Source organism: Montipora capricornis, chromosome 3 (assembly GCF_036669925.1).
Source record: "Montipora capricornis isolate CH-2021 chromosome 3, ASM3666992v2, whole genome shotgun sequence".
Taxonomy (NCBI): Eukaryota; Metazoa; Cnidaria; class Anthozoa; order Scleractinia; family Acroporidae; genus Montipora; species Montipora capricornis.
The window spans coordinates 31,514,594-31,529,593 of record NC_090885.1 but is presented as its reverse complement, the minus strand read 5'-3'; the positions used below and the strand labels follow the sequence as shown (position 1 = coordinate 31,529,593).

The 15,000-nt window shown below is 39.3% G+C and overlaps 1 protein-coding gene across 1 annotated transcript in view; it reads right to left on the bottom strand.

Annotated features, from left to right (window-relative positions):
* LOC138040089 (EF-hand calcium-binding domain-containing protein 6-like) overlaps nt 1–14,153 on the bottom strand; it is a 25,710-nt gene extending 11,557 nt beyond the window's left edge. Inside the window, exons 1-7 of the mRNA XM_068885878.1 lie at nt 14,100–14,153; nt 13,681–13,760; nt 12,585–12,740; nt 11,923–12,136; nt 9,933–10,037; nt 8,921–9,007; nt 8,408–8,563 (exon numbers count right to left, since the gene is read on the bottom strand). Of these exons, the coding sequence (XP_068741979.1) occupies nt 8,408–8,563; nt 8,921–9,007; nt 9,933–10,037; nt 11,923–12,136; nt 12,585–12,740; nt 13,681–13,760; nt 14,100–14,153 (852 nt within the window). The remainder of the gene's footprint in view (nt 1–8,407; nt 8,564–8,920; nt 9,008–9,932; nt 10,038–11,922; nt 12,137–12,584; nt 12,741–13,680; nt 13,761–14,099) is intronic.
* Nucleotides 14,154–15,000: the final 847 nt, after the last annotated feature.

Here is a 15,000-nt window from a genome sequence, read left to right as displayed (position 1 = left end):
CTATCTTTCTCCATAATTCTGGGAAATTCTCTTATCCAAGTTGCTCTCAACAAGGTGTCTTCACTTCACTTGCCGTCGAAGCTCTTGTTCCGCAGCTTAGCCATCACTGACCTTTGCGTAGGTGTGATTGCACAACCTTCTTTCGTTGCTCATCTCATAGCTACCGCGAAGGACCAAGGGCAACTTCTTCACTACACAAAGAAAGTTTACCCCGCTACAGGTTATTGTTTCATTGGTGTTTCTGTGTTGATAATTACTGCGATAAGCGTGGACAGACTTCTAGCGCTCTTATGTCGGATTAGGTACCCACAAGTTGTCACTGTGAAGCGAGTCTGTGTACTGGTTTCTTTTTCGTGGATTTTGGGCTGTGCCTTTTCAACTGTGCACATTTGTAATAGCCACATGAGCTTGAAGGTTTTCTACGCAGTAATAGTATTGAGTGCAGTTATCTCGCTCTTTTCTTACACAAAAACATTCCTAACTTTGAGCAAGAATCGAGTGCAAGCACAGTGTCAAATTATTACGAGGCAACCACAAGTATGTAAGAGAATTCCACTGTGGCTGACGCGATACAGAAAGTCAGTGTTTCGCGTATTTTGGGTCCAGTTAGCATTGATTGTTTGCTATCTACCATATTTAATTGTGATCGGATTAAGAGAAGCATCTTCTGTGCCATCGCCACCAAACGAAGTTGTATACTTCTCTTCGTTGACTTTCGTTTTTCTTAATTCCTTATTGAACCCGATAGTTTACTGCTGGAAGATCAAAGAAGTCAGAATAGAAGTGAGGAATATAATGAATAAAATAGCTTTCGCCCGGTCAATTTAGTGAAGAGTTTATGAGGCCGTTCTCTTCATAATTTCATGCTAAAAAGCTAATCTTTAAGCTTAAGATTAACAAGTTGCTTGACGAATTAAACTTATTTCAAAGGGAGAAATCAGTTAACTTTAAGAATTTCACCGCAAGGGTAAACATGGTGACTTTCGATGTTATTCGCAAAGTTCGGGGTCTACTGGGGTTTATAGCGCGTCGAAATACGGCCACAGAGAGGAAATAAGGTAGAAATTTTGGCCAAACGGTGTCATCTAAGTTGATGAAAAACAGATGAACCATATTAAACAATGGTGGCCAACACTGTGTTGTGATCGGCGATGATGCGACGATCTCACTGGTTCAGAAGATCATTAGAACGTGATCAATTGCGCGGGATAAAAACCAGGACACATGTCTGGCCCAAGCCAAACCACCGAACAAAGTTAGATTCAACGACCGAAAAACATTATCACTTGATTTAACTTTCCTTATAGTTTCCCTTCACAACCAACGACACATTTGTTAATGACACAGTATATCACATGACCGGAAGCAAACCAGTTGGTGATTTACACGCAGAGCCAAGAAGTTTAAGCAGAGACTACGAGGAACTTTCGCTAGTAGTCAGAACGGGCCTTGTACCCGATATCTCCGAACCTTAAGGCAAGCGAACTAACCAATCTGCTACGCTGCTTGTTAAAGAATGGAAAGCAGTATTTTACTTAAGGTGCCAAACTTGTTGTATGCAATAAAATGTTGCACGAAATGTTTATATCTCTTGTGCGTTCAAGAAGAAATTTGACTCATTGTCGAACTATATGGGAAGCAAAATGCCCTCCTATTTGACCATGAGTTTAGAATACATAACATTTAATATATTGTAACGGTGTAATGGGCAAGAATCGCGGTCAGATAAGCAAGTTACGCAGGTGCAAGAAAGCTTGAAAAACGCAGACTTGAAGGGGATTGCATTGCATTGTACTTGCACTACCAAGTAAGATACAACGCCAGCTGGGTTTGTTTGTATCTATGATCTGCGTAAGTCGCTTATCTATGTGCGATGATCTTTCCAAACCAGTTGGCTATTTTACAAGTGCGCCAGGAAATTGAACCAGGGACTACCTGAAACAAATTCAGTGAGTGGTCAGAACAGGGTCTTGAACTCAGGATCTCTGGATCTCAAGGCACGGGCCCTAACCACTCGGCCACGCTGCCTCCTCAATTTTACTCGACATCATGCGAGTTCTTACAAAACGCAAGTTATTTATCAATCCATCAGCAGGGGTGTCAAGCAACACATCGGCTCAAGAAAATAGGAGAAAAAACGTGAAAAAATAGGAGAAAAACAGGAGATTTTACAAGTAGCTTAAACAGCATTATTGACTTCCACACAATCCTACGATCTTCACTACCTCCCGTTCCATCCTTACTAACTTTATTTTAAAAATGTTATGCAAATCGGTTTGACAAATATTGTGTTCCATATTTAATCTCAAAATGACATTGAAGATTCAACTGTCACTTATCCTTCCATGACATAACAGTCACCTTTATAACACCCGGTGGGTACAGCACTGTTAAAGAAAGTACACCTGCTTCAAATGCAACAGCTCTCCAACACTATATTGACACGATATTAACACTATATTTTTTTTCTTTTTTTGAGTTAAGTTTTCTTGAAATCAACATTTACAATAAAAAGGTCACAAATTAATCCGTATTTTAGTGTAAATAAAAGGAAATTGCCTCTCAAGGCACATACCCCTCAGCGCATTTTTCTTCCAAAAAATGAAATGTGTTACAGGGTTTACTAAGCTTGAGGTTATTATAAATCCTTTTATTAAGTAGCATAAAAGTTTTGTACAGCATGAACAAAAAAATGGGAAAAATAGGAGGTTTTCTTAACGAAGTAGGAGGAAATAGGAATCACTCCAAAAGGTAGGGGGAAAAAAAGAACTCGACACCCTGCATCGGATATTGTTATTCATGTTTTAAGGACGGTGCCTACTAATTAAAGATATTTTTGCCCCGGCGTGTGATTATGCACGAAATGTAGATCTTAACAGGTGTTATTGAAATCCAAAAAGAAAATTAGGGGTAACCACGCATTTTTCAAAGATGAATAATATTTGTAAAAAGCTTTAAAATACAAAGCAATGTATGGCGTTCTTTCTCAAAATGAAGCTTAATTATCTCTCAAAAATGCATGGTTACCCCCCATTTTCCTTTTGGATACTAAGAATACTTACTAAGATCTACTTTCTCCGGATAGTTTTAAACCGCTGAAAAATTATAAGTAAGCACCACCGATAGGAAACCCGAATACCTTGAGATGCGCAGAACGTATGCGCAATAACAATAGTAGGCACCGTCCTTAAGCCAGCTCAGTTAGCAGGGATCGCACCATTTGAGTAACTTAAAGAAGTGATTACCGAATAAAGTAAATCGCACGATGAAGTCACGCTATTTTTAAACGCTACTTCAAGAGATGGTTTTCAGAATGTCGGAACAGGGAACGGGTTCCCCACTAGAAACAAACGCGCGAAACGAAACGAAAACACTGCCGAAAAAAAAAAATAAAACGATTCTTGAACTATTAACAGTACGCGCAAATTGAAAAAAAGGAAGTACCTTCTCGGAAATCCCCCTGAGTGCAATTCTTATACATTTTAAATTGGAGATACTTCATTACAGTATTCAAAAACCGTGCGTGAAAATTGGAACTGGTTCCATTGGGGGCAATTTCAACCAATTCCTCTCCAATTCATTGGTCTTTAAAAAGTGATTATATTCTATTCGCTCCTCGAATAATTAACAACTATCTACCGTCACTGAGGTGAATACTTGTTTTAGCAAATACTAAAGAAGTAAGATAATATAACACAAAAAAGATGATTTTAACTCATTTATTCCTGCAACGATTGTAATATTTTCGGGCGCAAATCACGCGCGGATTGCTCGGAGGTGAATAGCAAAGGATATGCGGATCTTGAGTAGCCAATCAGAGCGCGCATTCAACGCTGTTCACTGTTTTAAGCGTTGCTAAGCTAAAATCGTTTTCGCGGGAAAGCGAAATTTCTCTCTGAATAAAGCCAAAAATGAAAATAGACTTTTTTTGTAGAAACTTTGGATCAATTCCGACGTTTAGAAGTACGCCAAAAGGCAAGAAATGTTTTTGTGATGAGCCTACGTCTGTCTGACCACACACAACATCGCATCTTCATCAAAACTTTTCGATTTCGCTCGGAATTTCTCTCTTTTTTCACTGGAATTTCGTTCTTCCAAAGTTTTGGAGTTTAAAGTGCCTATAAACCCGAAAATGATTTTTTTGCTTCGAGAAATCTTTGTATCGCTCTGAGCAAAATGGCGCAAAAATTTTTGTTTTTGGTTAAATCCGGAAATTTTTACGAATTTTTAAAGTGCAGTTTTCTCTGCCCGCGACCAGTTAAAAGGGAGAATGGGCCTAGTGACGTAATTCCCGGACATTAGCATCAGGCAAATCAACAGAGGAGACGCGTAGTTTTGTAGTTTTTCCTGCGTGCCGGTGAAAACAATTTCTGTTCGGCTGACGTTTGTAACCACCGTACGTGTTAATCAAGAAATGGCTTCGAACGACTTCATTCTGTCCTCCGGTTCAGATACGGAAGTTTCAGAAATGGAAGATTACGAGCTGGAAGTTGAAGGTTCGCCAAACTCGAGCTTTGCGGGCAGCGATGAGGAAGACACGCACGAGGCATATGCTGACGATCCCCTAGCGGACGAAGAGTGGCTAGAGTTGTACGAATAAGAAAGAAAGGAGGAAGAGGCCCTAGAGAAGACACTCCAAAAGCGCCTAAATGGTACAGAAGAAGTCCGAGACTGGTAAGTTGTAGCGATCTCACTCCCGCTGTTGCTATCAACATGTGCGAACTTGTTAGAATGTCGACTACATCAATACTGTTACAGCTAAATTTCCATGCCCTAAACATTATTTGTATGTGTCTTTCTTTATTTAAATGCAGGTGCCAGTGTGGAAATTGTGACCTTCAATTTTTACAAAATATCAGTGAGTGTTATAGCCTGCGAACGCAGACGTATTTCCGGCGGTCGTTTCTCTCCCCCGAAAAGTAACGTCTGCGTACGTAAGAATTATTCACCAATCACCGTTTAGCTCTACAAAATCCAGAACTAACTCGCAGGATTCGTGCGCGGTATAACCACGTATTCTCGTGGAGAAAAAATGACGGACACACTGGAAGAAGCGTTCAACGACGCGTTCAACCAGGTTTGCAATGTTTTTGGATTTGACAGTTTGAATATGCACCAGGAGGAGTCCATCAAATACATTGTTCAAGAGAAGAAGGATATTTTTGTAATCTTCCAACGGATTTTGGAAAGTCGTTGATTTACCATGCTTTGCCGTTGGTTTACTCGTGCTTGCAGTCAACTGACCAGAATATTAAATATCATCGTCGTGATTTCTCCGCTTAACAGCCTGATAAAAGATCAAGTGTTGCGGCTAAATTCCCTGGGAATCACTGCCGTATCTTTGGCTGAAATAGCCACCGTAAAACAAACGAAAGAAGTAAAGAATGGGGAATATTCAATTGTCTTCGGATTACCTGAACTATGGCTTGGATACGAAACATGGAGGAAAATGGCAATGAGCGAGTTGTACCGGAAATCTGTCAGAGCAGTTACTGTCGACGAGGCTCATGTTATTTGTCACTGATAAGTGTTTAAGTCTCTAGTACGTCTCCGTGCAGTCCCCCATTCTCGTAAATCAGTTGCAGCTGTTCTGATGCATGACATATCTAACAATTTATCGACTCCAAATAATGCTGATTTATTGATTTCTTAAGCAAGCATTTATTCATATAAAACAAGATCATCTTCAAGAGGTGACTATTTTGTTAAACCCTCAAGAATTGACAAACAAATTAAATCATTTTCAATATATGGTGTAAAAACACCATATATAGTTTACCTCGTGAAATTCGCCATCTATCCAAAAACAATTTTAAAATTAAAAACCACAGTATCCTACTCCAAAGACTTTCAGAAGAAAATGACTGTATTGATTTATCTGTCTTAATAACAAAAATACTTAATAATTTGGCTTCTGATATTTGCACTTTCTATTGAGTTTAGATATTTACTTGTTTTAGTTGATTGCATGCTATGCTTTGTACACTAGTTATTTGTATACCTGTTCGTTCTACAATGTCTTGTCGGTGAAACACAACTGAATACCGTAGCCTGTTCTCTCTTTCATACACGCGTAACCACTGCTCGCCTCGACTAGCTTTTGCTAACTACGATCAGTGCAGATTGAACATGTATCATATAATAATGAAATTCTACAATAAACAATTGATATAAGCTACATGTAACTTGATCAATCATGCCTAGTGTCTTGCAATTGTCTTTCGCCATCCTTTTTACACGAAGGGAAACACTACCGCCAAAATATCCCCTAGTTTCTTCGCTAATTTCGTCCACTTTTTGCAGGGCATTATTGAATCGCACAATACGATTGTAGCACTGCGTGCGACAAATGGCCAGCTTTTCACAGTCGACGTAAACAGAAAGATCAACGTTTGTGGCACGATATACCAAAGAACATATGTCAACATTGCTTTTACCAAACACACGCATCTTCTCCTTAGCCGCCGAAAACTTCCCTCTACAAAGAATGCAGCATTCACAATCGTGAGAAATCTTCTTGGGAGTTTTGTTCATGGTTGTTTATATCACTCATAATCACGCTCCACAACTGAGAATCTTACCTGTATGGCTTGTATTTCAGACACGAAATTGCGCGAAGTCGCGCAAGAGTAACTCGAGCTTGCTTCTATCATACAATTTGATTGGTCAAAAACCTAACAAAAGATCTTACGTCACAGAAATCGTTTTGCAGCTCGAACTCGCAGACGTTACTTTTCGGGGGAGAGAAACGACCGCCGGAAATACGTCTGCGTTCGCAGGCTATGAGTGTTACTGCTGTTGCGAGTTAGAAGGTTGCGTCGAAGCTCTGACTAGCGACCTGGTGCTTCAACACCCACATGAAGACGGCAAACTTACTTTTGCTTTTCGCTTTCACTTTTACCGTAAAACGGCATGGGATGAAGCAGTATCCCTTTCTCTTTACTCCGAACATTGCTACAACCGAAAACAACACATTTCTCAGGCATAGCTTCACCTCTGATGGAAGCCACAACTTGCGAAACTCACAGTCCGGGTTTTACGTCACGAATTACACTCGACCCATTCCCTTTCGGCAAGCTCACCAGCTGGGTAATGGGTTTTCGAATCTCGCGTTTCCGTCACTTTGAAAATTCGTAAAAAATTCCGGTTTTAACCAAAAACAAAACTTTTTGCGCCATTTTGCTCAGAGCGATACAAAGATTTCTCGAAGAAAAACAAAAAATTCGGGTTTATAGGCACTTTAAGGAATTTAATAAACAATTATTCCATTCGCGCTTGTTGAATATGAGACGGGTTACAGATAGCCAACGAGGTGCATAGCGTCGAGTTGGCTAGAATCATTTTATATCCAGCATGCCCGAGTGGAATAATTGTTTTATTAAAAGCTCCAGGATCAACAACTCTTCCAAGTTGATTTATTTAGCACAAAATGGCTTTGTAAAAAAATTAGACGAGCCAAAAACGTTGCCAAAAAGATGTTCCTGATTAAACTAATAATTATATAGACATTAAAAAATTCAGATACGCACCATTGAATATTTTCATGCAAAATTTTGTGGCTTTTTTGGTGTTCCTGGGGGTATAGTATTGTCGACTAAAGAATCGACTTCTGCCTCGGTCAATTCTGGTCCAAAACGGCTTTTGCCGGCCATTTTACCTCAGAGCTCAATAAGCTATATGACATTTTACCTCAAATTCAATAAGCTATATGATACAAGGTCTCGGTTACCTTATCGCCTTCCTCTTCCACGAACAAATAGCATGAAGCGCATGTTCTTTTATAATGCTGTTAAACTTTGGAATGTTGTTACCAGTAATAGAGACTTTGTCTGTTTTTCAAGTGCAAAAAAATTCAGGAGAAGTTACTTTGATTTAATAATGTGCAAATTTACGCCTGACACCTTTAGGATTGACAGAGTTTTTTGGCTTATATGGTGACATTTTTAGTTTGTAGTTTTATAATATTTAACTACTTCTCAATTAGTATTTTAGTATTTCGTATTTCGTAGCTTAGTACCTTAATATTTTAGTATTTGAGTAATTTATTAATTTAATATTTTAGTTATTGGTATTTCGTTAAATAGGGCCATAAGGGAGAGTACAGTTCTTTTACTGTAATTATGCACCCTAAAATAAAGTGTAATTTTATAAAAGAGCTGCAAAAATGTTTTCAGCTCGCTTTATTGTTGACGCGTTCATTGCCCATATTAGGTACAGCAGTTATATGAACTGATAGCCTGTATCCAGCGAGCCAATGAAAATGCTGGAAACCTGATATGCGTAGTTCAGTTTTTAATAAATGAATGATATCCCGACACTGTCAAATACCCATTCCATGTACCGACAAAACTCATATTCTCAAATGTATCATAATTTACCTTAAACAATCATGAAACTGCTCGTTTACCTTTGCCAAGCTATAAAATCTTGCTACAACAACTTCTCGAACTTTCTTTTCCACCTCGGCGTCAGTTATCCCACGAGGTCGCTTGCTGGCTTGATCAGCAGTTTTTTGGCGTTTGTCGGGTGAGGGACAAAGGTTCTCCAGCCACCTGCGACTTGCCTACGACCAAACCAGATTGGGTCAAAAGTTTATGGCGGCTACACAATATAAGTTGTTGTTGTTATTCTCCAGTAAGGGTTGACTTTCAACAGACAACTCAGAAAGCATGTTTACGACACAACCATTAGACTATATAGTAAATTTGAAAATAATCTTTGCATTTCTTCTTGCATTCCTAACGAAGTGTGGGAAAATCAGTGTCAAGTTGAAATACGTGTTTCTCCGGGAGTAAACCCTCCTGCTCTTCTCTGGGAAAAACATCTCCGAAAGCATTAATTGGCTATTCGTGTAATCTTTTCAAGGTTTCAAGCGTGTCAGATTGGTTTCCCTGCTTCTCTTTCCTGTCTAACTTCTTACCTCGGCGTCCGATTTTTGAAAGCTGTTGAAAAAATCTTCATAAGACAGGAAGCCCCCTTCAGTGAGGTTTATCTTCTTTAACAGTGCCTACACAAGATGGTAACCAAGTCACATATTAAACCCGGAGAGAATCAACAGTTAAGGCTTAAAACAAACCAAAATGACTGCTGAATAATTACTACACGATTCATGACTTAACTGCCAACTAGTCCTCGCAGATTGAACTGTCGAAAACAACCCCGCGTATATTTGAAGCAGCATTTACACGAACCCGGTTTCATGACTTGAAAACAGCGTCAAATTCGATGCAGTTTGGAACTGTTTACACGAAACCGTTTTCGTAGTGTTTACGTCATGCCGAACACATCACAGACGAAAGGGAGACAATATCTTCCACAAATTGTCCCACCACATGCATACACGAGTTCTTCCAGGTCGAACCCAGAGACGTCGCTTCGTTGTTTGTTTTTTTTTTTTTTTATAACTTTGAAAAACAGAAAAATTGTAAACATTTCAGAAAGTTGCTTCCTATGTTTATTGAAAATTGAAAAAGCTAACTGAAACCAGAAATCAAAGTCGTGATGGAATAAGTGAGTTCTGCACTGCGTGTAAGATTCACCATTTTGGAATCCAACAATGCAAGTTTTGCGCAAAAATAGTAACCCCATTCAAATCGATGCGGTTTCGTCATTTACACGACAGATGAAACCGTACTGTTTTCAAAATGCTCCACTTTTGGCAGCGTTTTCAAATCGACCCTGTTTCGGGAACGGTCTTGATCAGTGTCGTGTAGACAGAAGGCGTAACTGAATCGAAAGCGATGCGGTTACAAATGAAACGGCATTCGTGTAAACGCTGCCTGAATTAGGGTGGCTGCTTATGCTAGACATAACACCTTAAAAGGTAGCATTCACCCGCGCGGTCATTTTTTTTTTTTTTAATAACTGATTAAAAGGCAAAGCAATGAGTGAGGGAGTTTCTTCTGGCTTTACTACTAGTGGAATTGTTTTACCTGGAATTGTTTATCAGACATGACAAAGCAGAACGCGTTGATTATTTGATGTAAATCTTCTTTGGAAATCAGTCCGTTTCCCTCTCGGTCAAAAGCGGCAAAAGCCTAAGGATAGAAACAAAGCACTGATGAGTGAGGGAAGGAATGACGCCTTTAATTGACGAGGGAATACACACAAGAATAACCAAACAGTCAAACACTATAACAAACGTTTGGCCCTCGGAGGAATGACGTGTAAGTCAGCTTCAACTGGGTGTTTTCTCATTTTCAAAGAATAGAGTCAGAAAATTTAAATTAAATTGCTTTGTTTAAGATGTCCCAGTACGCAATTTGCGTTCCAGTATGGCGGTTTTTGTACCATGTGATCACTAACTGCAAAAGGCCTATTAAGGCCATGCAGTTGTATTGGTATCCACCATTACTGATTTTTTGCCAATAACCAACCCACGGATTCCAAGTAGGTACATCACATATCTAGATTGCTGATAATGATATGCGAGACTTCCATGTATGTGGTTTTCCAAATGTGAGCAAGATGTTAAATTAAGTAACTAATTCGTTATCTATAGACCTTTTCGGCTTGTACATTTTGTTTTCCCAATACAGATCATGTGATAATACTCAGGAGGCTTGGTCCTTTGTTTTGTTCATTAAAAAGAGTGCATGCAGCCATATTCATGCTTGCATGCCCTCATTTTAATGAACAAAACAAAAGACCAAACCTCCTGAGTATTACCACATGATCTGTATTGGGAAAACAAAATGTACAAGCCGAAAAGGTCTATTCCGGGATCTGCCTGACGCTACAATCAAGGTCGCAAGTTTAATTATGCGAAATTTCAAATGTACAACTTTGCATATCCAGGAGGCCATGAGTAAGAACGATTCTCTCCCATAAAAGCCCTACGAGTCAACCTTTGCACAAATCTTTCTATTTTTAGAACGTTACGAGTTCTTCGGTTCTGCACGCACTGTTTAAAATGGCCAATCACAATAAAGTCATTGTTAAACAAGACAAAAATAGCAAAAACAATGTATGCAAATTCTGCAAAATGATGTAAATTGATGTAAATGTTAGTCTCTTAATAGACCAATTTCGATACATTAAAATTCAGTCCTAAAGAAAAGGCATCATCTCGAGGCTCTGGGGAATAAATATAAGGATTTGTGAGTTTATTCCCCAGAGCCTCGAGATGATGCTTTTTGTTTTGGACTGAATTTTATATATCGAAATTGGTCTATTGTTGAAGGGTTAGTTCTAAAAATAGAAAGATACGCGTTAAGGTTGACTCAAGGATACAGTGCATAGGGAGGCACCGACACATTGGCTACTGGCATATTGGATTTCCATGCGCTTGACTCGGGTTCAATTCCTGTTGTGAGCGCCAAATGGATTTCTTTTCTTCAACTCTAGCACTCTTTGTAAATAACTATCTGGTTGCCTCCCTTAAGTTGGTTCCGTTTCTTTTGAACGGTTTCGTTTCAGCTTATTAGGATGATTGGCGGTCAGTTGACTTCGTTGCCAAGTGCATTTCCACATTGTGCAAAGTACTCTTATTTTTACATTTACTGTAGTCACTTCTTGAGCACAGTTATTCGCTTTAAATAGGCATGCTACTAGTAGGTAATGGTCAGCTAGGCATTTCTATCTATTTTGGGTGAGAAGAAGGATTTACCTTAAAAGATGAGTCTCACTAATCGGACTCAGCACACACACATACAAAAAAAAACATGAACCCAGCCAGGAAAGCTGATTAAACCTGGACAGCAACATGCACAAACATTATAGAGATTTAGAAAAAGGGCTGAAAATTGCTTTCAACCGAAACTCAAAAGATCTGTTAACATGTAAGGTCATGCTCATGCCTGTCGACCACAGTTATCGATCGAGTACTAGAGAAATAAACTATAAAAGAGAATTTTCATCCATTTTTTATTGACGACAAACACTTAGCTCAATCGCTCTCTTCCATAAATGCCTTTCTCTTACCTTCTGGATTGTCTCTGCATTTTCACCAATTTTGCCTCTTAGTTTATTAATGGCTGCGTCTGGAGTGAGAGATTCGTGTCTCTCAAATACCACAGGTGTGGCAACTTTGCGAGGAGCATCCAAAGTTACGCGGCCATATCCTGCGAGCCTGTGGTCCTGGAACGCGCTGAGAAATTTCTCGTAGGACAGCTTATTTTTATGCGACAAACCACACCTAAGAAGAAGATTAGATCCATAAGGTCCTCAGGTGGTATTTTTGCTTGTTTTGAGGAAAGTATGTTTACCATTTCCATTACAAGTGGAATACATGAGAACAAATATTGCACTTAAAATCATACTCCTATGTAACCTTGTGCATGAAGATAACCCCAAAGGAAGACTGGTCAATTGAAACAAACTCCGGAATTTGAGAAGTAAAGTAAGCACAATGTTAAGCAGGATATTGTGGCTTGGATTCGATTCCTTGATTCAGTCATATGCATGTTGGATTTTTGGTAGCCTATCCTGGATATTTTGATGGGCAGAATAACATGGCCGAGTCTCGATACGAGTGTAAGAAAACCGGAGATGCTATTCTGAATTTGCAATTAGTATGGAAAGTGCGAAAAGAAAACAATTCCAAATTATCTGACCTCGAATAAAATTACTTTTTATATACCAACCTGTCGAGCAGAATATTGAGCTGTACACCATCCAAGAAGTAATGAAAATCAAACAAAACCTTCTGTAGCTCTTGTCTTGATATGTAGCCATCTCTGTTAGAGTCCACTGTCTCAAAGGCTTTTCTTAAACTTTCATATCCATCCCGAAAACGATCCCTGAAACCAGGTCAAGTGTTTAGTCAGAAACCGTTAAAGAGTTTCCACCCTAACATCACAGATGCAATAGAGCAATAAGAGGACGAGTCATGCAAGGAAATAACTTAATGTTAAGTTACAAACTCGCTCAATGAACGTCCCACTTGGTTACAAAAAAAGATTTGGTTTGCAAGAAACTTGAGAAAATATGGAAACCCAACCTTACGATGCTAGCCTTAAAAGTTCGAATTTTTGTAACCCATTATTTTATGTGGGTTCTTAAACCAAGAGCCAAACTGTTCGCTTCGACAGGACCGATCGTGGATGATGGGACCTACATCAATCTTCTGAGAGTTTATCAATCTTAGATGGAGATCTCAATCACCCCTTCAAACCATCTGTGGATGTTCGACCTCGAAATCACACAGGCTCAGTAAAAAAGGACTTCAGTTTGCAGGCGACATCATCCCTTCCGGCTCTATAGCATACGCTTGATCGAGCTGCGTGGAAAAAGATTGTCGCCGGCGTTCTGACCATTGAGTTGACCGACGGTTGATACTAATGATTTCAGTACATTGGCCAGAAAACCATTCATATCCCGACGGAGAGAGTAATCGCTTATTTGTTTCTTCTAACTACTTTGCTCCCTTAAGCTTTTCGCAGCCGTGTAAACTATCATTGAACAAAGAAAAATAATTGCTAAAAGATTGCTACAGGGTTTTTCACCCTTAATCCAAATCCCCGGATCCCAACACATTAAAACAAGCAATGCCCTAATTCACATTCCACGCCGTTTTGGCTAATGAAACGGTAAAAAAGAATTCGTGAGCTTTACCTATAGGAAAGGACTTTACAAACATTTAAAGGGTAATTTAACGAACGTTCATCTTGTTGAAGTGTTTTTTTTTATTTGCAAGAAGTTACTTGATTAAGTCGGAGAATCCATATTTGGCAAGCTTACCGTAATCGCTGTTCAACCTCGAGAGCTGAAATGAACGACGTAGCCTTTGCTTGATTCCATGTGGCTGCCACATGCATGTCCTGGCAGTGAGGAAACATTAAGGACATTAAACCAAACATTGTGATATTAAATAGCAGCAATTTCCAAAAAGCATTGCTACATTAAGCATCGTGTATAACCAACTTGTCAACCAAACGGAAATGAAACTTGTTTTCCTCGCGCTACGCCAGTTTCATTCTTCACTTTTAAATTGGCTCGTTCTATCTAAGTGGTCGAAGCATCTGTCCTTGATTTTATTGATAACGACCCCTAATTGGAGTGAATCACTTTTAAATTGGCTCGTTCTATCTAAGTGGTCGAAGCATCTGTCCTTGATTTTATTGATAACGACCCTAATTGGAGTGAATCCAAACACAAACCTGTTGGTTCTTGTGGCATACTTTCCATACCTGATGGCTCTGTTCTGTAATCATTGTACTTCGGCCCATGCATGTCCCCGGGCACCAGTTCCCCTCCCAACCTTGCCAAAAACTCCTGATGGTCTACATAACCATTCTGATCTGTGTCATACCTAGAGAGATCAACATGTGATGAAAAAGCTACGCCGTAACACACGTTTCACATCTAAAAACACGAATGATTTAAAAAGTTAAAAAAGGGTCTTCTATTACAGATTTGAAAAGGAATTACTCTGCAAATTCTAAACAATCTAAGTACGGCCTGTTCATTGATATTATCTGTCTGAGACACAGGACTAAAAACAGATAACTAACTTCTTCCCACTCCCTCCAACACATTTGTTCGGAGCGCCTCTCCTCCTAAAACCAGACCCTGTAATCCCAAAAAAAATGATGAAAGTTGTAACTTACTTGTTCCACAGGCTTTTAAATTCTTCTTTGTTCAGAGGGATCTGGTACTTATACAAGACTTTCCTCACTCCTTCTTTGTAACAATTCCATTTCCATCGCGATCAAACGCCAAAAAGTCCTTGGCCACATCTTCATTTTGTTCCCACGCCTTCTTTTGATAGCATTGTCTGCCTGCTCAGCAGTCAAGTAAGCCAAATCCTGTGTTTCGTTGAAGCTAAGCGGAAGATAAATAGTTAAGAGTGATAATTATACGATAGCCTATACGATAGCATGCAACAAGTTGGTTTCGTGAGTATATGCTACTTGCATGCCGTTCAGTCCTCAGATTATGGTATGCCAGTTCTCAAAAGCACTCCTACGACGTAGGATCTAAATGCTATCGCTGCATGCATGTCCCACTCCTTAACTTTAAAACATAATACTATAGGTGTGGCGCAGTCGCTTCGCCTTT